Source organism: Dreissena polymorpha, chromosome 4 (genome assembly GCF_020536995.1).
Source record: "Dreissena polymorpha isolate Duluth1 chromosome 4, UMN_Dpol_1.0, whole genome shotgun sequence".
NCBI lineage: Eukaryota > Metazoa > Mollusca > Bivalvia > Myida > Dreissenidae > Dreissena > Dreissena polymorpha.
This window is the reverse complement of record NC_068358.1, coordinates 2,091,616-2,115,789: the sequence shown is the minus strand read 5'-3', so window position 1 is coordinate 2,115,789 and position 24,174 is coordinate 2,091,616. Positions and strand designations below refer to the sequence as shown.

At 36.1% G+C, this 24,174-nt stretch overlaps 1 protein-coding gene across 1 annotated transcript in view; it reads right to left on the bottom strand.

Moving 5' to 3' along the window:
* LOC127879893 (pericentriolar material 1 protein-like) overlaps nucleotides 1-24,174 on the bottom strand; it is a 77,145-nt gene that overhangs the window by 51,782 nt on the left and 1,189 nt on the right. Inside the window, exons 2-11 of the mRNA XM_052426975.1 lie at nucleotides 16,704-16,878; nucleotides 14,966-15,202; nucleotides 13,518-13,760; nucleotides 11,711-11,809; nucleotides 10,605-10,697; nucleotides 9,815-9,910; nucleotides 9,356-9,472; nucleotides 6,449-6,664; nucleotides 2,618-2,719; nucleotides 2,128-2,221 (exon numbers count right to left, since the gene is read on the bottom strand). Coding sequence (XP_052282935.1) covers nucleotides 2,128-2,221; nucleotides 2,618-2,719; nucleotides 6,449-6,664; nucleotides 9,356-9,472; nucleotides 9,815-9,910; nucleotides 10,605-10,697; nucleotides 11,711-11,809; nucleotides 13,518-13,760; nucleotides 14,966-15,202; nucleotides 16,704-16,850 — 1,444 coding nt within the window. The 5' untranslated portion in view covers nucleotides 16,851-16,878. The remainder of the gene's footprint in view (nucleotides 1-2,127; nucleotides 2,222-2,617; nucleotides 2,720-6,448; nucleotides 6,665-9,355; nucleotides 9,473-9,814; nucleotides 9,911-10,604; nucleotides 10,698-11,710; nucleotides 11,810-13,517; nucleotides 13,761-14,965; nucleotides 15,203-16,703; nucleotides 16,879-24,174) is intronic.

The following is a 24,174-nucleotide window of genomic DNA, read 5'->3' as shown; positions in this document are numbered from 1 at the left end:
ATATATTTTTACACTAATTTACAAAATCTCAATCTAAAGTTAGAAAGGATATGCACTACCTTAAGTTGAATAAATACAAAGCTATATACATATACAAGGTCAAGTTAGCAACATTTCACAGAAAATTATTGTCATAAAACAACAAATGAGTTTTTAGTCAACTGCCTTTTTTGGATAAATATCCTAAACAAAGTTCTAAAAATAACTTAAACGTAACTACTTTTTAAAAATCCAGGTATGGTGGATAATAAGAGTCACAATTCTATTTCAAAGGCTTAACAATTTTGTTATTTACCTCTCAACCAAATTGCAAATTTTAAACCATCTCAAATCGATCTGTAGAAAAACGTGCAAAACAAATCGGTCGAAACCACGTGCAGTGGTGAGAAAACCGGGTATGTGTATACACATACCTTAGAAAACACGTCCTTAGTTTGACAGTTGGGTGGTAACAAGTAAAACAACTATTAATATTAATCAGCAAGAGATCGCACTAAATAATAAAAATGACCACGTAGAGATATCATCACTTACCTTATTACAAACATTTTCCAGCTGAAAATTGTCCCCCACACGTCTTTTTTAGTTTATTTGTATTGTTTTTCTGGAGCCGAAGTGCATCTCACAGAATATCCATCCAACTTCCGTTGTTTTCACTTTCGTTATTAAAAACTCCTTTTAAAGAATTATTTCTACTTTAAGATTGTTAAAGCGATGTATTATTATATATTATCGATAGAATAGTATACCGTGATGAATTGAACAGAGTTACGTTTCGATCTTTCTATCAGTCTGTAAGCGTACTATTTTATGCGCAATAATATATGTCGTGTGATTCGACAACTTGTAAACATTGGTGAAATGCTTCTTACATAGTTATTCTTTTGAGTGTTTATGAGGTCTCATCGTGCAGTTTGCAAACATCAATGGAAAGATTACAATCCAATGCATTTGTCATCGTCAACCGTTTGGAATGTCAATTAGGTGATGAATGAGTTTTTAGCATGTTTCTTTCTATTTTATTTATTTAAAAATGGCTGCCCCCATGGTGATGAAATGACATGTGTTCGAGTTTTGATATTTCTAGATATGTAAACTTTTTTTACTATTTAAGCGTAACTTGCCCTCGTCAATGTCGATATTATTCACTAGTTATATAATTTTCCGCCGAAATACGTGGAATAAACATGATTCAGATTTTTGAAAATAATGTATATTTTAGTGTTAAAATCGCTTTGTATTTTGATTGATTTTGTGGATGTTATGATACGTTGATGTACAAAATTGGTAGCAGTTTGAAGGAAAAACATCCTTTAAAGCATATATGTATACATTTTCCATGTGGCGCTCTTCCTTTAGTCAAATTTGAGTTCAATGCTAGGGGTATCACATTTTTCAAAATGAAGCCTCTACATGAACCATAAAGTTTTATATTAGAGGTCACAGTGACCTTGACCTAGTGACCCATAAATGGATGTGGCATGTAGAACTCGTCATGGTGCATCTACATATGAAGTTTCAAAGTTGTAGGTGGAAGCAGTTTAATTTTAGAGCCTATGTTAAAGTTTTATATTAGAAGTCACAGTGACCTTGACCTTTGACCTACTGACCCAAAATGGGTGTGGCGTGTAGAACTCATCAAGGTGCAGCTACATATGAAGTTTCAAAGTTGTAAGTGGAAGCACTTTGATTTTAAAGCCAATGCAAAGCTTTTAGCACGATGCTGACGGCGGACGAGCTGGCTATGACAATACCTCGTTTTTTCTCGGAAACAGCTGAGCTAAAAAATAAGTGGATGAAAAAAATAGGGTTCACTGCCGACTCGTGATATAACGGACCTTGTTATAACAGTTGCAGTGTATAATTCTTTTGAACCATAAATTGTTCAACTGAAAAATCAGATATAATATTTCTAAAAGTCAAAGTATCCAAGGGCCAAAATGAGATCAGTAATAACACAATTTTGAACACTGATTTGTTTGCACACATCAATGAAATGATTTGCTTCTGTCTTATTCATTTTCATTCAGCAAATTAATTTGAATTCTCTCTTTCAACCCTTTTTTGTTTTCTACATAATTGTACGGAGAGGTCACATGTGTACACATGGGTGCTTGCCAGGCTTACCTTCGTTGCTCTTCTGTCTGGTAGTGGCCAGCTTGGCCTCGGCGTCCTGTTGCAGAGCTAGCAACGCTGCCTGACGGTTTCTCAAAGCTCGCATCTATTCATATATAACCATATGGTATAGTTAAAGCCACATATATTCAATGTGAATGTCCAAATATTTACGATAGAACGCGTCATTTGTTTTGGGCAGCTCATGAGAACTACGTCATGCTTCCGACGCCAATCTCCCGTTTTCTTGTACATACGAATATTCATGGCTTTTGAGTAATGATGAGGCTTTAAGGCCTACAATTTAAAATTATTGACACTCTTTCGAGATTTTTTTTTCCATCTGACATATTCTAACCTTTACATTTTCCTATTTTTTAACATTATTAGCTGTTCTTTTTTAAATCTTTTCAGCAAGGCATATCAGTTTGTCATAAATACAAGCACAGGTTCCATCAAGGTCAAAAAATGTTTATTCAGTGAATATCAATATACAATATACCTGTTCTTGCTGTTCTACCAGTTTCTGCAGCAGGTCCTGTTGCTGCCTGAGTGCAAGTAACGTCTCCACTTGCTCTGAAGTCTGACCATCAAAGGCACCATACTAAAAGCAGTTACATGTATAGAATCTATATGCTGCTTCTTTCCAGGATAATCAACTTGATATGATATGAGATCATTAATTTATAAGTGGACATTTGGTTTATGAGTGTTAGTTCAGATAAATTCAGATTATAAATCAATACTTAAAAAATTATTTTGAATATCACAAAACTAACTAATAAGATTTATGAAGTATTATAATAAGATTTATGAAGTATTATAATAAGATTTATGAAGTATTATAATAAGAATTAACTCCGCCAAGGACGGTCCCAAGCCCGCGCTGAAAGAGGAGGGTTGGGCGTAGGGCTAGCTATCCTACCCTGTTGAAACCTTATTGCTACAGAACGCCAAACAGAATAACAACAGACATCACGGACCTGGGAGAAGGTGGACCTCCAGCTGGAGGACGTACGACGCCGGACGGTGAAAGCCAGTGTCAACTGGAAGCCATCAGGCCGAAGACAATCATCTCCACCAGGACCACTACCACCATCGGCACATGGAATGTCCGAAACATGTATGAGACCGGGAAGACAGCACAGGTGGCCGAAGAGATAAGGAAGTTCAACCTCACCATCCTAGGGATCAGTGAATCAAGATGGACTGGCTCTGGGCAGAAGCGACTGACTTCCAGTGAGTTACTGTTGTTCTCGGGGCATGAGCAGGAGGATGCAGCACACACCCAGGGAGTAGCCCTAATGCTTTCCAAGTTGGCACAGAGAGCGCTCATCGGGTGGGAGACACACGGACCTCGGATCATGACGGCCTCTTTCCTTACAAAGAAGAGGATCAACATGGACATAATCCAGTGCTACGCCCCAACAAACGACAGTACAGAGGGTGAGAAGGACAACTTCTACAATAGACTGTCAACCATCATACAAGACAGACCAAAGAGAAACATCATTTTTCTAATGGGTGACTTCAACGCCAAGATCAGCAGTGACAACCGAGGATATGAGGAGATCATGGGAAAGCAAGGGTTAGGCGAGATGAACTACAACGGGGAGAGATTCGCCGACCTGTGCGCCACAAGTAACCTGGTCATCAGAGGAAGTGTTTTCCACCACAAAAGGATACACAAGGCAACGTGGGTGTCACCAGACCTGTCAACGGAGAACCAGATTGACCACTTGTGCATCGCAAGGAGTTTTCGTCGCTCTCTTCAGGATGTATGTGTCAAGCAAGGAGCAGACGTGGCTTCGGACCATGTTCTCCTTGTCGACCGATTGAAACTGAAGCTGAAGAAGAGTTGGACAGGGGAACCCAACCAACGCCAACAGTACAACACTGCTACGCTGAAAGACATCTGGAAGCAAGAAGAGTTCAAGGTCACTCTCTCCAACAAGTTCCAGGTCCTAGAGGAGCTGCTTGAAAAAGGGACGATAGAGCAGAAGTGGCAGAACGTGAAAGAAGCAGTGACTTCAACATGCCAAGAAGTACTGGGCCCCAAGTCTTACACCCACAAGGAGTGGATGACAGCAGAGACGCTTCAGAAAGTTGAGGAAAGACGAGAAAAGAAGGCAAGTGTAAACAACAGCAGAACACGCGCCGCAAAAGTGAAAGCACAAGAAGAGTACGCCGAAGCAAATAGGAGCGTCAAGCGAAGTATCAGAGAAGACAAGAGAGCTACCTAGAGACGCTTGCAACAGAGGCGGAAGAGGCAGCCTATCTGAACAGAACTAAAGATCTGTACTCCATCACCAAGAGATTAGCAGGAAAGTTTGCCAAGCCAGAGAGGCCAGTAAGGGACAAAAATGGAGGACTAATACCAGATGATGAAGGGCAGAAGAAGAGGTGGATTGAGCACTTCCAGGAGCTACTCAACAGGCTTGCCCCTGTGAACCCACCGGAGATTCTGCCAGCTACAAGCAATCTGCCAATCAAATGCTGCACTCCCACAAAGGAAGAGATCAGCAGCGCCATCAAACAATTGAAGAACAGCAAATCTGAAGGACCTGACAGCATACCGGCAGAAGCGCTTAAGGCTGACGTGGAGACCAGTGTGGACCTACTACACCCGCTCTTCAGCAAGATATGGGAAGAAGAAGAAATCCCAACAGAGTGGAAAGAGGGTTACCTCATCAAGCTTCCCAAGAAAGGCGACCTCATTTCCTGCTCCAACTACCGAGGAATCACGCTGTTATCCATCCCAGGAAAGGTGTTTAATCGCATCCTACTGAACCGAATGAAAGACGCAGTAGACCCGCATCTCCATGACCATCAAGCAGGCTTCGGAAAGGAGAGATCTTTCACGGATCAGATCGCAACCCTGCACATCATTCTGGAACAATCCCTGGAGTGGAATTCGCCGTTGTATGTCAACTTTATTGACTATGAAAAGGCGTTGGACAGCGTTGACCAGGAGTCCCTCTGGAGTCTTCTGAGACTGGGCCTCACCATCAACAAAGCGAAGAGCAAGGTGTTCAGGACCAACGCATCAAACAACACACCCATCACAGTCCAAGGCGAGGCGCTGGAGGAGGTGGACAGCTTCACCTATCTCGGCAGCATTCTGGACAACCAGAGAGGAACGGATGCAGATGTCAGGACCCGCATCGGTAAAGCACGAACAGCCTTCCATCAGCTGAAGAACATCTGGGGATCCTGCGTAATTGGCATCACCACCAAGATTAGGCTCTTCAATACCATCGTGAAGCCGCTACTCCTCTATGGAGCAGAGACCTGGAGAACCACTGTCACCATCATAAAGAAAATACAGGTCTTCATCAACACCTGCCTCAGGAAGATCCGCTGGCCAGACAAGATCTCCAACGAAGAATTATGGAGAAGAACAAACCAGCAGCCAGTTGAAGAAGACATCCTTCAGAGACGTTGGAGGTGGATAGGCCACACCCTTCGCAAGCCTGCATCCAATACGACAAGGCAATCCCTCACATGGAACCCCCAAGGGAAAAGGAAGAGAGGGGGCCTAGAAACACCTGGCGCCGTGACCTGAATGCAGATGCTAAGCAGATGGGCCAAACATGGGGGCAGCTTGAGAGACTCGCCCAGAACCGAGACGCCTGGAGGAAGCTGGTTGGCGGCCTATGTCCCAGATGGAACCACAGGCGAAGATAATAAGAATTAACCTAATGATTGTAATGAACCAATAGCATACACAATAATTTAAACTTAACAAGCTAAATGAAACAAATTTAACGGCAAGAATAAACCTTATTTTTTTGGCATATGCAAGTTCAATAAATTAACACATACATGTAATCTTTTGTTTCATTTCCCGTTACTGCACAAAATGTAAATGCACATATGTAACACAACATTGAAGAACAAATCACAACATCAGACAATACAAAAACCAAATGAACATAAGTTTGTAGTTCACAAAGCCAACCAAAAAGTGACACAACATGTATTTGATGAGCAACCCGTGGCCTTGGTTTCAAATAAAATTTGTCACAATGGTGACTAAGAACACAGATGTCCATTGTGATTAGAGTAAAGTACATGTATATTCAGCTTTAATGAATATTGGAAAATTAAATAGAATGCATAATTGAATAAGTTTGTGAACACTGAACTATTTGTATATCTGCCATTGTAAAAACATCTTTTAATATGATAAGAATATGGTATTGTCAGATTAATTGAATATAACTTCAATTTGAACAGAAATCAAATATCTATATATAAACTATGAACAAGAATGATAGATGTGGTAACTGTATTTAAAATAGGCACTATCAAATCCATCACAGACCATTACCTCTTCATCCCCTAAAGTATAGCCCATAGCCTGGTTGATAAGTTCCCTATTGGCAATGACAGTGTCATCCATGGTACTTGAGTCATTGGAGGACTCAGATGGAGCCCCATTCTCCACTATTTCCTCCTCCACCTCCTCCTCCTCTTCATCATTATCTGTTGCGATGCCCAGTTTGTCCTCGATGCGTGGTCTAGAGGAAGCACTTACCGATCTCTCCTTGAAAGACACACACTGATTGAAATAAGCTCAAGTCTGTGTGGCCTGTACTGATAAATTTTAAATCTAACTTGCTTCCAAGGCCCTCTTAGCAAAACTGCTAATTTGCATGACAGGACACAGAGTGTTTGCAACGCTTTATTGGCTCAAAAATATCACCTTTTTATTTCATGTAGTTTCTTCATTTGCCCCTTGTACTTATTTGTAAACATTGGGCATTTTAGTCAATGGCAGATAAAGCTTTTCTATGTTCCATAAATGCAAGACATCATTTATTGCCAGACATAACTTGTCAAGTCAACCAAATACATTAAAACGTGTTCTCGCCATTATTAATGTAAAACACTTAAGACAAAAGCAACAGTGAAGAACAAAAAAACATGGTGAAAGTGCCTTAAAATATATTGCTCAAGTAGGAAATTAGAAATGTTGCACAGACACTGATGCCCCCCAAAACAAGTTAGGGCACAGGCGAATCCAATGTTCATTCTACAGTGGACGAAAAGTCAAAAGGCCATAGTACTGTTAAAACTGGTTGTAGCCTAATCCTTTCTTACTCTCCGTTCTCACAGAGCTGCAACTTTACGACGATAATCCAGATCAAGCCGCGATATGAAAAAGGTTTGGATCGGGGCGGATCGAGGCCGATCGGAGTCTAAATCGAGCAATTTGGTAAGTTATGGTCTTCATTTCGACAGTACTACGATGGCCCCAAATATATACACCGAATATTGTTGGCCACGATAAAGCTACATTTGTTTTGAGCATGTTGAAAAAAAACGTGGCGAGAGCATAGAGCACTTCAATCATGAAGACTCTATGCCGATCATACTGCGCTTATGAAAACCCCACTATGTTTCTCTTGCGATTTGTAACGGTAGGCCACGTTTTCTGCCACGCTTTGAATGTTGTTTAAGCGGCGTCTTTGTGTGAATGATCATATACACATTTTGGTCATTCAGCTTTGAAAGCTTGAGCATAATGGATCTAATAATTGTTGAGATGAGAACACACAATTTTGGGACTATATAATCTATTATGGAAAAAACTAAAAGGGTCATTATTCTGCCAAACTTGATGCAGCGAAAATTCATTTGTCTTTATAGAAATATACTAATTAAGGTCATTCAACTGTGAACGTTTGGGGAGATCCATCAGTAGTTTAAAAAGATTTGAAAACACAAAATTTAAGAACAGTATATTCAAAAGATGAAAAACAGATAAAGGGCCATAATTTTGACAAAACTCGTCACAGAATACAATATTCCTTTATTTACTCACATTAAAGGTGATTCAGCCTGAAAGGAGGAGTTAAAAACACAAGCTTCTGGACCTTTAGATTGACAGAAATGTGCAATGCCTCCCACTCTGTTTGGGTATAGAAATATTCCTTTAAGGTTCTGTGTCAACAAGAAAATAAACAACATATGACAATTCTAGACAACTAATAAGGGGCTTTTCCATTTTGTGCTTGAAGTTCTCAATTTTTGTAACATAACAATTTGAGAAGATGAAAACTGCATGGCTCAAAATGTTCTTACTATCAGACATGGCGAAAGCCAGTCACCATTGCTGACGAATATTTCAAAAGGCCACCAGTGAAATAAGATTGTCAGACAAGCTGTTCGTTATTTTTTGCTTCAAAAGATAGTAACCCTCTGGCAGTTTAAACAACAACATTATTTCGTAACAACAACATTATTTAGTGGTTACCAGCTCATGATATGTTTGGAAAAAAAAAATACATTTTTTGTCAAATTTCATCAGTAGTACACTGCAGCATGGATAAATTCCCAGAATGATTCCAAACTTCAACAGAGTTTGCCAAGTTGTCAAAGAACAACATCAGACTTAACTATTGATTCGCGAAAGTAGTAATACATTCACAATTTTACGTTGCTTTGCACAAATGTCGCAAACATAATTTCAAGATATTAAGATGCAAAGGGAAATGACAAATAACAATCGGAGTAACGACTGACATCATATAATTATTATGGATTAATGAAAAACATGTGTCATTCAACCATTAAGAATACGTTTTAGATACAAATAACACCTTTTTATGAGATATTTATGTATTGAATGTCACAGAAAGAGTCTTTTAAAAATATTTCAGTTTCTTTGGAAGAAAAATGAGTCTCACAAGATTATCGTTCAAAAATGAAAAAGACAAATATTGTTAGATTTATACGTTAGTGGATCTGTGTATAATCAGAATCAGGAGCATATTCTGCTTTATTATAATGTCACTTTATGCAATTTACTGGCATGTATGTGAAATGAAAATTATTGAAAGGTAAACATACTTAATGTATAAATCTTATTTAAATACATCCTCAAAACTCAAGTATGTATATTAATAGGGTAAATATTTTCTCCAAACTTAATTTCCTTTTATAATTTACTCTGCCATGCATCTATGCCCTACTGGGTAAAACAGTTATAATTGAGGCCTGTGAAATTTCTAATTGTCCTGTAAATTTTTCTCCTCTTAGGCCAGTATAGCCTGTAAATTGTGACGGTCATTTGCCATGTCTGTACTATGCAATGTGCGACTTCAGAAGTGTTCAACTATTATTTTTTTGTAAATACAAGGATCTTAAAACAGCCAACTTCAAGCACAAGATGGAAATGAAATAACGTGTGCTGGGATCACAGACATCAACCATGACAACACAGTACTCTCACCTCCCTATCCGAGATTTCTGACTGTACATCCAGGTCCACTGAGGTAGTGTCATCCATGTCTGGGTTGGGGGTAAACTCTCTACTGGCATCATTCACATCAGGCTCATCTTTCACTGACTGTTGTATGTGAATGCAGTTGTAATTCAGGTTAACATATACGTCACTATTAATGACTCTCTTATAATTGTTTTTATCTGACTTATTATTTCTGCGATTTTTTAGGTTGTTTTAAGAAACAAGACACAACAAATTATTGCCATAACTGTATGATAGCAATTTAAAGCCAACAAGATGTTCAGTTTGCAAACTACTGTTTAAACACTTATTAAATTAAAAATCAATACTTCAAATTTTCCACTATTAGATCATAAAAATATTTGGCAAAAAACACAAATTGCCACTGTCAATAATTGGTTTTGAACACCTAATCAAAACATTATTACTGCTCAAATGTCGTACCAAGATAGCTTGTAGAAGACCAGTGTACCCACTCTCCTGTTCTTTCAAGTGGTCTCTAAGTTTTTGCAACCTATTCATTTCATCTCTGTAACCCGGCTAGAACAGAAACAAATGTGCAAATGCAACAAGAAACTTTATAAAAGAAACTTGTTGAACAAACTGAAGTCACTCTAATGAATTTATGTAAAAAGGAGATTACAAAAATGTTAGATGTACAATAAATTATCAGAAAAAAATAAATCATACATACCATCTTCAAAGATTGATCACATTAATATCTATATAACATCTAACTGTATCATAAGAAGTGACTTCAAATCTGTACAATTCATTATCTTCAAAGCACCATTCTTTTATTTGAATGAGATGCAGTTACATGTATTTGCAGGAAGCTCTATGGGAAAACTCCTTATTTTCATATTAATTAAATCTCTGGCTATTACAAAAATAGGTACAATAAACATTTTTAATTTAATTCATAAAGCAAATTTTATTATCTGTAATTTCTAATTTTATAGACAGAAAAAAATTGGACTTTGCAAAGAAAATTTGAGCTAACAATTTGGCTTAAATTGAACATATATTAAGATTTCCCAGTATAGCTTCGTGAATACCAGCACTGGTGAATAACCCTTTTAAACAACGAGAATAGCCTTTGCAAGCATGTTTACAGGCTTTTATTCATTCAACAGTATAAGAACAAACACCGTGACAACAAGAATGACGCTAATCATTAAACAAGGCATGCACAACTGAAAACTAAAGATCAACATTATGCAACAGAACCTACCCACATGACCCACAGAGACTGTAAACATTCAGACTCAAACTCCTTCAAAAATGAAATGGACTGTGACAAGTCACAGCTTCGCTTTCTGTCATCCTGAATACGTCACAATAATATAATTACAACAAGAGCACCGCATAACTGGTGCCAACGCTCGGCTACGGGTGCAGTTTTAAATAAAAGAAAGCTTGTCAGAATATTTTTTTTTAAGAGGTCACAGTGACCTTGACCTTTGACCCCAAATTCGGTGTGGCATGTAGAACTCAAGGTGCATCAACATATGAAGTTTCAAAGTTGTAGGTGGAAGCACTTTGATTAAAGAGGCAATGTTAAGGTTTAAGCACGGCGGAAAGCGGAAGACACGACGTAGACACGACGAGCTTGCTATGACAATACCTCGGGTTTTCTCAGAAAACAGCCAAGCTAAAAAACATAGCAAGGTTCCAGCCATACATTTAATTTCCATATCTGTGCAATCCCAAGCTAGGTCTGCATGTAAGCTACCTATTTACAAAATTTTACCGCAATAACTTCATCCAACCTCAAGTTGTTAAGCGAAAAACAGTTTTTGTTTTTTTAATTAACAGTAACCTTTACCTTCATTTATGTAGTCCTAAATGCAATTCATAGCTTGGTCTGCTACAAACATTCATGATCTCAGAATAATACCAACATAAAAGCTCCAGCAATTAAGCAAAATAGCTTGATCTTCACCCAACTGGTCCCACATAGAATCCCATGCTAGCTTCACATGCAATCTGGTAATTTCCAAAGTTTCATCAAGTTTTCAATGCAAACTTAAGTTATCGACAGGAAACCATCTGTATGACATATTTCAACCTGCCCGCCATACCCCATCTTAAAAACTTTGATTGTCAACTTCATTGAAAACCTGGTTAAAAATCAAATAATGCAATAAATATGCCATGTATAAGAATCTGAACCACAAACTTAGAGATACAATATCCTCTGTATGTCTTCAAAATAATGCTTATACACACAATTTGATTTTTTCTAAAAAAAGAAAAAAACTTGTTTAAAAAAAATATTTTAACATGCATACATAATGAAGGTATACAATAATTATAACAGATAACAACATATTTTACCGGATCTCCTGATTTTTTCAAAGACTCCATCATGGCATTAGTTTGTTTTATGTACTCTCTAATCTGCATCAGCCTTCCTACAATCTGGCTACTGTCAGGCTGCAAGAGAAACACACTATTTTTATACAAACAACAAGTTTACTTTATGAAATGAACAAAAAATATTTTTTTTTAATAGACACCATGTTGTTTCAGTTTACAGTGACAATATTTATTTAACAGACAAGTTCTTTCAATAATCATGAAATGTGCAAAATCATTATTTTTAATCAATGATAACTAATACATGCACAAAATCAATTATACACATACATCCATGTTTTTTGCCTGGTTAAAAATAAATGAAACAAACATTACCCACAACAAAAACACACTTCATTATCAAATAAATTTATTGACCATGACCATGATATTCTATCTCAGGCAGAGTGTGGAAGACACATTTCTCCACTTATCTATCTTATGATTTCAATATTGAGAAGCCCCATAAATCGAATATTGGCGATAAACATGATACAATATTTTATAAAAGCAAACATTTGCCATTTTCTTGCAAATATTTTTTTCTATTTAAAGAGTAAGAGCAATTGATTTCCAATCAGGACAGGGGTAATCAAATTAAACATGCATAAAAACGTAATGCGATATGTATCCATCATGCACTTATTAACTTTTAAAGACAACACAAAAAGTAAATAAATTTAGATTGAATTAAGCATGTACACACTTTTTTCTGAACATTGACGATAAACAAAAGTGAAAGTAAAATTTAGTACATTATAATTCATAAACCTGAGCAAATGTTTATTTTTCTGAATGTTCTTTTCATTTACAGTGAAAAAGTTTTCTTCTAAAATATTTGCTGCTATGAAATACACGCATAAATAATTTGGTTAGTGACGTTACTGTTTATATTTTTTTTAAATACTTGTCGTCTAAATAATGACAAGTTGTTACCCTTTAAAAGCTTCAATTATAGAGAAAATATTTTTCAAGCACATCCAAAATGTTAGCATTATCTCTTGTTAAAGTAAACCAAGTATCAAGTTCGTTGTTGCTTAAAAGTACATAGATATGCCACTGTATGTGAAAGATAAAACAAGTTTGCAACATCAATCTGGACCCCATAAGAGATACAAAATTTTGAGCAAAAAACTGTGCCATGATCCATTATTTGTAAATGCATTTCTCCAGATTTCTTGCTTATGGGGCCTATTGCTAAAATAGTCTAGCAACAAGGGACAAAATTGTCACAAAACCAGGTTTTCATTGTGAAAAAAATCTGATAAAGGGAGACAACTCAAACTGAACTTTTGAAATGAACAAACAAAATTAACCCCCTTTGTAAGTTTGTTTTAAAATAAATCTATTTTTAGTCGTGGCGACCTTGACATTAGAGATATTGACGTGATTCTTTCGTGCGACACACCGTCCCATGACGGTGAACAAATGTGCCAAATGATTTTAAAATCTCATAATGAATGACATAGTTATAGCCCAGACAAGCTCATTTATGGCTATTTTTTACCTTTGAACTCAAAGAGTGACCTTGACCTTGGAGATATTGACGTAATTTTTTCGCGCGACACACCGTCTAATGATGGTTAACAAATGTGCCAAATGATTTTAAAATCTCACAATGAACGACAAAGTTATGGCCCGGACAAGCTTGTTCCGCCCGCGCGCCAGCCAGCCAGCCAGCCAGCCAGCCAGCCAGCCAGCCCGCCCGCATTCGCCAATCTAATAACCAGTTTTTTCCTTCGGAAAACCTGGTTAAAAACCTGGTTAAATATTACTTTAATCTAACCTTTTTGGACTGAATAGCAGAAGCTCCTGCAGCCGCTGCTGATGGTGGTGCTGACCTTGCTTCATTGCCCTGATTCTGCTTGTTGTTGTTTCTGTTGCTGCGGTCTTCACGCTGGTTTGGGACAGGACGTGAGCGTGGTGGCTCTAGACGGTCCTGACCACGGTTGTTACTGGCAACGTTCTCTCGTCTTCTTAGCAGGTTGCGGTCATTGTTCCTCTCCTGTTCACCATCGTTACTGGCTCCCTGAAAAGATAATGAAATGCTAATTACCTAAAAAAACTTATCTTTAATTATACACTGCAACGCCGATATATCGCGGTTGGTGGGGTCCAAAGATCGCGAGCGCGATATATCCGGCGCGCGATATAACTCGAGAAATGTCTAACTTAATTATATTGCGGTTAACTTGTCAAATTTCCCCAATGTTTTCATTTTATATACAGCGATGCTACATACCGGTATTTGTATTGTAATAATTGCAAACCAATTCTACAATAAAAGTTTTCATTACTACTACATAAGTATCTGTGTATTTATCATAAAACCAAAATGTAAATTATGTTTTTTATTTTCATGTACGATCCCTCGCGAATCAGCTAAAATGAAAAATTCTTGCCGTAAAAAACGTATAAAATACATTGTGCATAGATTCGAATTTACCCTTAGCGTAACGGTACGGCGTATTTGAATTATATTTTATTAAGAGGAAATGTCAATGCCACATAATTCGCGAGATACCGCGGTACTTTTGTTGAAATTTACGAAACTTTTAACGGAAATTAAATTATCGCAATGTTGTACAGGCTACGAAATTTTTATTTACAAATACATACACCCACGCCAATTTTCGTGCGCTTTTTATCAGGACAAAGAAATTCATGACCAGTACCATATTTAACGATTTATATACCAGTAAACTGACATTATTACCTTTGCAATGACACTAATTGGATATTTCCTAAATGTTAAAAGCAACCCCAGCCTTGTGTAAACAACATTGTCACTGTTTTTTTACGCTTCACTGCGTGCCAAAGTAAGCTGCGAAATATGGGGTGTTAATACTAGCTAGAACCGGTTTTTTGCTTAAGTTAGCGAATTCTCAGATATAAACATGTCATTAAGTGATCATGATCGTCGGATTTTTGGGAGCCATAGCCAAAGCGCGATATATTGGACAGCGCGATATAACGGTCCGCGATATATCGGCTTTGCAGTGTAGTTTTAAAAGTTGTCTACCATAACAATTATTTCTTATTCTTTAACAAAATGTTGATCCACACAGTTAACAGTGATTTGCTATCAATTTAACTAAACATTTTTCTTAAATTGGATTTAAATAAGACCAATTATTGAGTAATATTTTGTGATTTCAATATATGCAAAAAGATATGCAGTTTGAGGAAAACAATACTTTGTTATAAATAGTGCGGCTGGGAGTTTATTCTTACATCTTCTTGGTCACTGAAAGTCATTTGCTGCTTAAGATTTTCTAAAGCTATTCTTTGTGAGGTGGGGGTAGTGGGAGTAATTTTGGTGCGAGGGAAAGTCCTAGGAGTGCCATGTTGCCGTTCGGGAGGGGGTGGTGACTCCATACTGAGCGACTGCTCTCTCTCCCATTCTGGGTTGCCTTTTTTGCGCCGCTTGGTCTGGTCTTTGGCTCCAGAAGGCTGCCAGTCAGAGAAATCCTGAACAGATTGGGGGGTTGGTTAGTCTAAAACAACTACACTGCAAAAGTTACAGGGCTCTCGATCTACCAATTTCAATACAAAATTTGAAAAGCTTTCTACAAAATAAATTGCACTTTGTCTTTTTGTTTATTTAAGGTTAAAACTAAAAGTACAGTAATTTACTGAGAAATAATCAAAATGTGATTAGCTTGTAGGAGAGTGAGAACCCTGGGTTAGTTGTGGAACTGTAATTAGAAATAGGTAATACAAATGTGTTCTAGTCTACTATTCTGGGAAATGTTACTGTCTGTACTCAACTAACTTCCACATGTTCGTGAACTGGGATCAAATTCTTGTGGATAAAATTTAACAAAATAAACTACTGTAATTACTCTACGTTTTTGGACACTTAAAAATAATTATTTGTTTTCGTGTCCGAAAACTTAGATATGAATAATATCCATAAAATACAGGTGTCTGAAAACTTAAGAGTCAAAAATTGAAGTGCCCGAAAATACCGTCAATTGTATTAACAACTACCGGTAATAGCACGCGCTTGTAAAATACCATGACGCATAGTATAAATTACAGTTATATATGTTTGCACTGCATTTTAAATAATTTTAAATGCTAAATTTATTTGACAGTATTTTTATTTTGAAAGTTACTCCAAGGTTGTACTTTGATCAACGAGTTCAAAGATGAGCATGTGATGTACCGATACTCGCTAGTATGAACCTGTAATTAACGCAATAGAAATGCAAACTATGAATTCTTGGTTTGTTCATTTCCGATAGTTGTTGTCTAACACCTTCCATTGTTAGTAAAACTTGCAATAGGGTGCGTCACAATTTGAAGCGTTTAGTAATTGTCACAGTTATTTTACTGAGAAGGGGTAGTACCATTGCGGTAGATAATTGAACTGTTAATTAGCACTATCCCTGGTAATTGTCATAACGCTTATGCTATCAGGCTGGCGAAACCATTTTTAATAACGGTTTACAAGGTTATTTACCCAATTACGCAAATGTAATGGTCCGTTGCCCTCAGGCATGCACCTGCCATTTTTTATGCTGTTAATCTGGTTATAAAATGCCATGATCGAAGTGTCATTAGATATCAAAAACAGGACCGAAATTTGGTAAAATAGCGCTGTAAAATATACTGTCCGAAAACTTAGAGACATTAATTATGGTCTAAAACTCGTGTGTCCGAAAATTAAGAGTCACAAAAAATAATTATTTTTGCTAAAAAAAAGGGGTGTCCGGAAACTTAGAGTGTCCGAAAACATAGAGTAATTACGGCACCAGTAATGCATTTTAAATTGTGTCCAATTTTGAGTATTTGCATATTTTTATCAGGTCTACAAATAATGTATTTTAATATAAACATGTAAACGTGCTTAATTACACATTTCCCCAACAGCAGAACTTACAACTTTAAAGAAAAATAGCAAAGTTATTGAGTGTTAAAAGTTCACTACATGAGATGAAAATATAACAAATATGATCTAGCTTACCCAGTTATTTGGTCTCAGGTCATTCGCGAAACTGTTCAAGCTGACATTATCATCCTTGTCCGACATGCTTGTTGTCCTCGTCCAAGTGCTCTTTTGCCGAGGCTCAGAGGAAGATGTTTTGGGATTTTTTCGTCCACCAGATGCCATTATGTAAATTTAAGGTTGCTATGAAACTCTGAAATTTAATAAAGCAATATGGAATTTTGTTCAGAGCAGATAATCAACAATAAAAATGTACCTGGTGTTTTTTATATTGTTTAATTGTCACTATATTGCTTTTTCAAACATGGTACGCACTTATTAAGGTAGGGGTAAAATTGCTGTATTGTCTCATGTTTGCCTTTTTTACACATTCCATAGAAGGGGTGTCATTTAGACTAAGGGCAGTGATCTGTTTTCATTTTAGACAAATTGTGGTGATCTAAATTAGCCTTTAAAAATTTTAACCGGCTTTTTCAGATTCAAGGTTTCATATAGGAAGACTTGTAATATTTACTTGGTCTTAGTAATAACATAAATATTGGGGCTTTCTTGGTTGAACAGCTAATTTCTATAACTGACAGAATTGTAACATCTTTCAGATACTGGAAATTGCCAAGAAAAGGAAGTTCATAGGGTTGTGATACTTTTCAGAATTTCTTATTTATAACGATAAACCATTAATTTCAAGTGCAGTCAAAACATTAACAGCACCCAATCTGTTGTTTTAATTTATCATCACAACAGGTATTTCCACAGCAAAAAGGTTAGATAGCACTTATATTGAATCAAACATTATTAAACAAAGATACCACATAACATAAACAAATCAACAGAATTTAAGACACACAAATTAATAACAAGGGCTGTTTGTAAAACATGCATGCTCCCCATATGGGCTGTCCGTTGTAGTGGCAGCCATTGTGTGAATACGATTTTTGTCACTGTGACCTTGACCTTTGACCTAGTGACCTGAAAATCAATAGGGGTCATCTGCGGGACACGATCAATGTACCTATGAAGTGTCATGATTTATTCACGTTTATGATTTATTTTAAAGAAAATTCTTTTACTTTTTCCCCCGATTCTCAGAAAATGTTGCATGGAACAATTTGAGCGCCCACATAGCCAAAATATGTGACATGATATAATATATATGGGGTTTTTTTTAGAAAAAGGGGAAGACGCTGGACGCTGGGTAAAAGGGGAAAATTAAGCGATAAAGAGACATATTTGGGGAAAAAATAAAAACTGTTAAATTCAATGTCTATAACTCACCTACAGACTTCAGGTTTTTTTTAGAAAAAGAGGCATGTCTCTGACCTTTTTGTTCTTAATCACATGAACAAGTATGATATTAAAGTCAAAGTCCTAAATAAAGTTAATAATAAAGCTAGCGGGACATATAAAGTTGCAGGGGTAGATCTCATAATGGGAAATGTTTTCAACTGGGGCCAGGGAACGATGTCAATATTGTGATTTCAATTTCATGATGAATGGGTTGACGATCTAGATCTGCTACAGTATTGGAAGGGAAAGGTGCGGCAGCTGCCGATTGTCTACTTACACTTTCACAATAATCCGACAGTATTAATCGATGTTGATTACATGTACCACCGAATCCTGCTGGGTTTCAACGGTTTTTGATGATTCATTCTTAAGAAATGTGTCAATGCAATTAATATTTTCCGAGTCCGAACGTTTTATTTTGTTCGTGTATGAACGCCAATTGTGAGACTTTTTTCTGTTTTAACGTTTATTTCTTGGCTTTCACATAACCCGGATGAAAATCCGACTGGTTTCCGGTAATTAATTGATGAAACACCCTGCTTGCGCAAGATCGGAATCCAGTAAAATAGTCGCATGATTAATCCGATTAGTTGACCGGTTTCCATAACGTAAATTTAAGAGCTATATATAGAATCACTGGGATTCCCAGATTTGAGTGTTCGTCGGGAGGGAGGGAGGGAGGGAGGGAGGGAGGGAGGAGGGAGGGGAGAGAGAGAGAAAAAGAGAGAGAGAGAGAGAGAGGAGAGAGAGAGAGAGATGAGAGAGAGAGAGGAGAGAGAGAGGAGAGAGAGAGAGAGAGAGAGAGGAGAGAGAGAGAGAGAGAGAGAGACGAGAGAGAGAGAGAGATGGACGGGCTAGAGAGGCAGAGATAAGCGACGCTCGCGCGCTCGAGAGAGAGAGAGAGAGAGAGAGGAATGGTATTTTTAGGGGAAAAATTCTGGTAGGGGAATTTTCTTAGTAAAAAAACAACCCTGTATATACATTTTCAGTGGATATACCCTGTCCTGATTGGATGCTAAGTTTATCAAATCTTTTAATAGTAACATAAAAATTATATGCTTAAATTTTATTTGAACAAATTGCGAACGTTAGTGTTTCTGCAATTCTTGAGCACATTAAATTCTAAATAGAAGTTATAAAAAAAGTTGAATTACTGTTAATTTTTTACAAATATGTTCAGTGAATGGAATTTTTAAAGTTGTGTTGGCCTAATGCTTATTGCAATCGAGAACTTTTGCTTTTCGGAGGTGAAGTCTCATAACCAGGTAAACAACGCGCATAGTAGATGTAATTTGCAGGTGGGTATGGAACTACATTGTATTGGCTTTGCATGGATATTAAACACGCTGTAATTAAACAAATTTTGGTCTGGATTTAAAGGGCAATAAATAAATCTTTAAAGGTAAATCATTTATTGCAGCATTGTTTGCTTGAATTCAGAACATCTTTTAGTTGTTTCCTTTACCGCTAGATACACTGTTATGGGAGGATAATTTCAACAATAGCTGAAATAATTCGCGTTCAGAATAAATCTGAACGCTGAAACTCCGGTCTGTAAAAACCATAACGAAAAATGAATACAATGCTATTATATCAATATCCTTAAAATTGCAACATAACATAACCAACTCATAAAGTTTTAGTTAAGAAGTCCATTTTTACCTCAAATAGCGTCGAATTGAAGTTAAAAGGCATAATTTGTTTCAGTTTAACTTCTGCTTAAATCACAATACAATCACTGACCTCTCGTCATGTTATGAAATATTTAAATATCAACCAATCAGAAGAAGGCATTACAGTGTAATAGGCTGCGTTATGGATTAAAATCTACCTGCGGTATACAACGGGCACAGCGATTGGAATGGAAAATGTGAGTAGTGTGTTGATTTAAATTGGTCAGGCGTGCAAAATTGAAAGATTCATTACATAATTCTTACGGAACATTATTGAGAAATGAATTATCTACACAGGTATGTAAATATTATTGCAATCCGTTGATATTAACTGTCTGATATCGGGTCTTGAATGTTGCGCACCAAATTCCTTGCGCATCAATATAGACAAAGAAGGAAAACTTTCGCTATTAAAAAGATAGAGTGGACTATTGACGCCAAGAGTCTGCCAAAGCAAAAATCATCAAAAGACTCTATGGCGGCAATTTATATTGCCAAGAGTCTGCCAAAGCAAAAATCATCAAAAGACTCTATGGCGGCAATTTGGTTACCAGACAACTCGCCCCAAAGCCAACTCGCCCCAGGACAAGTCGCCCCGAAAATCTGGACAAGTCGCCCCAAATATATTGGACAACTCGCCCCAATCGAAAGACAACTCGCCCCAAATAAAAGACAACTCGCCCCAAATTAAATGACAGCGTGCAACGAAACATTTTGTCATATATATAATACTCTTTGTGAAAAAAATGTATTAAATAACATTTTTGACTTTAAAAGGAATGCTGAATACACAAAACGAATAATACATGGGAAAAAAAAAATGTGTTATATTCATAATTTTATTCATAATTTATAACAATTACAGACTCACGATACTAACATTTGTTTTTATTGAAAACATACAAAGCATCAATTTTAGCATATTAAATGAAATAAATAACACAGATTTATGAATGAAAAGACAACTCAAAATATTATCAAACATTTCCATTTATTAACTCATTTTAAAAATAATTTTAAAACACAGTTTGTAATTGATGAATAATATCAAACATTTCAAACATCCGTAATAATTAACACAAACTTTCACAAAATATTATCAAACATTTCCAACATCTTTAATACTTTTAAAACATTACAAACACAGGTTGTAATGAGCCATGATGAATATTATCAAACATTTCAAACATCCATAATAATTAAACACAAACTTTCACACAGAAACAAGCTTTTAAACACAATGGTTGAAACATTTCTAACAATCAGAAGAAAAAAAAAACAACAAATGAGCAATAATTTATTTCAATTCAATCTAGCAACTTTCAGGCAGGCATTTGGTCCGTAAATGATGAATATTATCAAACATTTAAAAAATATAATAATGGTAAAACATTACAAACACACAGTAACTTTCACACACAAACAAGCTTTTCAAAAACAAGGGTTGAAACATTTCCAACAATCAGAAAGACATCAAATGAGCAACGTTCATGCATTTGGTCCATAAATGCCACTGCATTTCCTCAGTAGGCCGTTGACTGACAATTCTCCGCTCTCGTACGCTTCCCACAGCTTGAAGATTTTTCCCTGGAGAGACGTGTTCTTCCTTCGTTGTCGCGTAAAACGGAAAGTAATTTTGTAAGTAATGTGTATGTAATAAAATTATATTCTAATATCAGCTGTTTAATATCGTCAGAACCGCACAATTATAATCAAACTAATTCGCGGAAGGGAATATTATATAATATACTTACGTGATGGATTACTGTTGATTCTGCAACCGGGGCGGCCATAGGAGAATAAACGTCCCCATTCAGAAATGTCGCGTCAGTACTATCAGGTTCTACTAACTAAAGGAGAAACATTTATGTGTTCAAACAACATAAACAGAAAGATTGAGTAATCTTTGTGATACAATATCAACAAAAATAACTGAAATTCAGAAAACGGAAAGCATTTGTTATGAGGGAATACTTGTGTTAAATCTGGGTCAACATGTGATACCCTTTCGTCCTCAGGCACACTATGAATAGTGGGAATGCTTCTGCAACATTCTGCACATAGAAAGTGAATTTCTCTTTCGCCTCTTGTTGCTGCTTTGTATTCTGCCAGAGATATACCTATGATTTAATAACAAATTCATAGTATGAACATTCAACGACAATATGGGATGAATATTTTATAACAATTATACACATGTGTAAACGTATCTTTAAATGACACATTTTTATTTATATGTTATACATGTTATTAGAGTTAAGCAGTCAAAAGTATATTTTAAAATGCCAATATGGGTGTAAGACTCGCGTTTCTGACTTGTATGTTTACATCTCGGGTACACCATATGTATGACACCTACTGTTTGATGTTATCTATTACAGTAATTGATAGAAAACACTTATTGATTAACACGTCTGTAATTCTCAATTAAAGGTAAAGTGTGGCAATCGTTATTGTTGTAGACAACATCGGCTCATGTTTGTATCTCGGGTACGCCCTATTTATGACACATATTGATTGATGTTATAATTTACACTAATTGACAATAATTGGTAATAAACACTACCGGGATTAATAGAAGATCTATCAATATACAAAGATTCGTGCCAAATCTGAAATTTATACTTTATTAGAACATTTTAATACAGAAAAAGATTTAATTCAAGCACGTACACAGTATCTTTAAATAAGAATTCTTAAATGTTAAATGTTCTTTTTATAGGAAAGCTTAAATGTCATTTATAAGTAATAATAATTAATAATCATTTTTTCTTGACATGCTTTTTAATTGAAATATGTATAATGTTTATATGGCTATGTACTGATTGTATTCGACAATCAAATTGTGTGTCTGTCTGTCTTAACGATTTTTTTTATTATTCCGTTATCAGTTTAAAAATGATGGTATTAAGATGTTACTAAACAGTAAATACCCAACGCGCGGTCCAGCGCAGATTAATGCATCTGTCCGCTCGATAAATAATGTTATACACTAGGTATTCTGTGCATTTATAAAGGCGTAAAATTCCTAGCAATACAGGTAAAGTCATTATTTTATGTGGATATCACAGTACAGTTAATAAATTTCTATATCTTCTAATCACAGCATACGAAATTTTATAATTCCGAAGTAATCTTATTTACTGAAATATGATCTACGGTAGCGGTAGCTAGAATGGTATTATAATGGGGTACTATTAAGTTCGCAGTAATATGTTCTTTAAATAGAGATAGTTTAATTAGAGGCGATAATAAAGTGTGAAGGTGGATATTAAGAAATAAGATCCATATTCGCATGACACTGGCAGTATACACGCATTTTCAATAAGAAGAGGCCAACATAGAGTACGATATTTACAATAACTCAATCAATTATGAAAAAAATATTAATAAACATTATTGGTGGTAGTATTCGTCTTATTTGATAATATGTTGGTTCTGTTTCAATTTAAAGTTTAGCATATCCCGACAAACGAACCTTACATGTCAAACTGAATGGCTTTTTGTCAACAGCGATATCTCAATAACCAATAGCGTCAGAATTACCACAACAAAATGCTATTTTAAAAATATGTCAAGCACATACACTTAACAAACAATACGATATTTCTTTATTTAGTGTCGAGTTTTCACGCCTTTTTTGACAAAGTAATTATTTTCAAAATATGCGACTTATATATATACATGAAGGATATTAAATAAAAGGTTAATGTAAATTCTTATCATAAATATAAAATGCACATTTTATCATAATATTCAATCATTTCAGCAGATAGTAATGTTCAATACTAAGGATTTATACAAACGTTTAAAATATATTTGTACTGACAAGTAAAAAAACTGTAAACACATTCAATATTACACCATGAGCAATAGTTTAAAGCGGTATACATCACCCAAATAACGCAAAGATAACGGTCCAGTGACTTCTGACATTTATCTGAAAGGTTTTATGATCGTTATCAGGTCGTAAAACACATCTGTTATGTGTCACCGGATTAACGGACATTGGTTGATTACCCGATAATATGCAAGTATCCAACATTATTTATGGGGAAACAAAAGCTGCCTGACCTAAAAATTGTAAGACACAACAAATAATTATATTATAAGTTTACTTACCAGAATCACAGCCTATGTGTTGCCATCGCTCGCAGGCATCGCAAAAAACAGCACGTTGCCTCTGCCCAACTGTCTTTCCACAATGTATACAATTTGCCACTTCTGCCATTGCAGAAACACAAACACAAAACTAAATAACACTAGAAAATTATTGTATCCGACATCAAATAAGCACATATATGTTTGAACACATGGCAGATGCACTGAAACCCACACAACTATATAGCAATCGTATTCCAAGTCACAAATAGTATTGTCCGACACAAACAAAACACATACTTTGGGCTCATTCAGATACCTTCTTTATATATAGTCAGCCCTTATAATTACTTTGCAAACAGCATTGTTGTCTGGTTAAGCGTGTTACCTTATTTATTCTTTAATCACGCCAAACTGTCATACCGTTT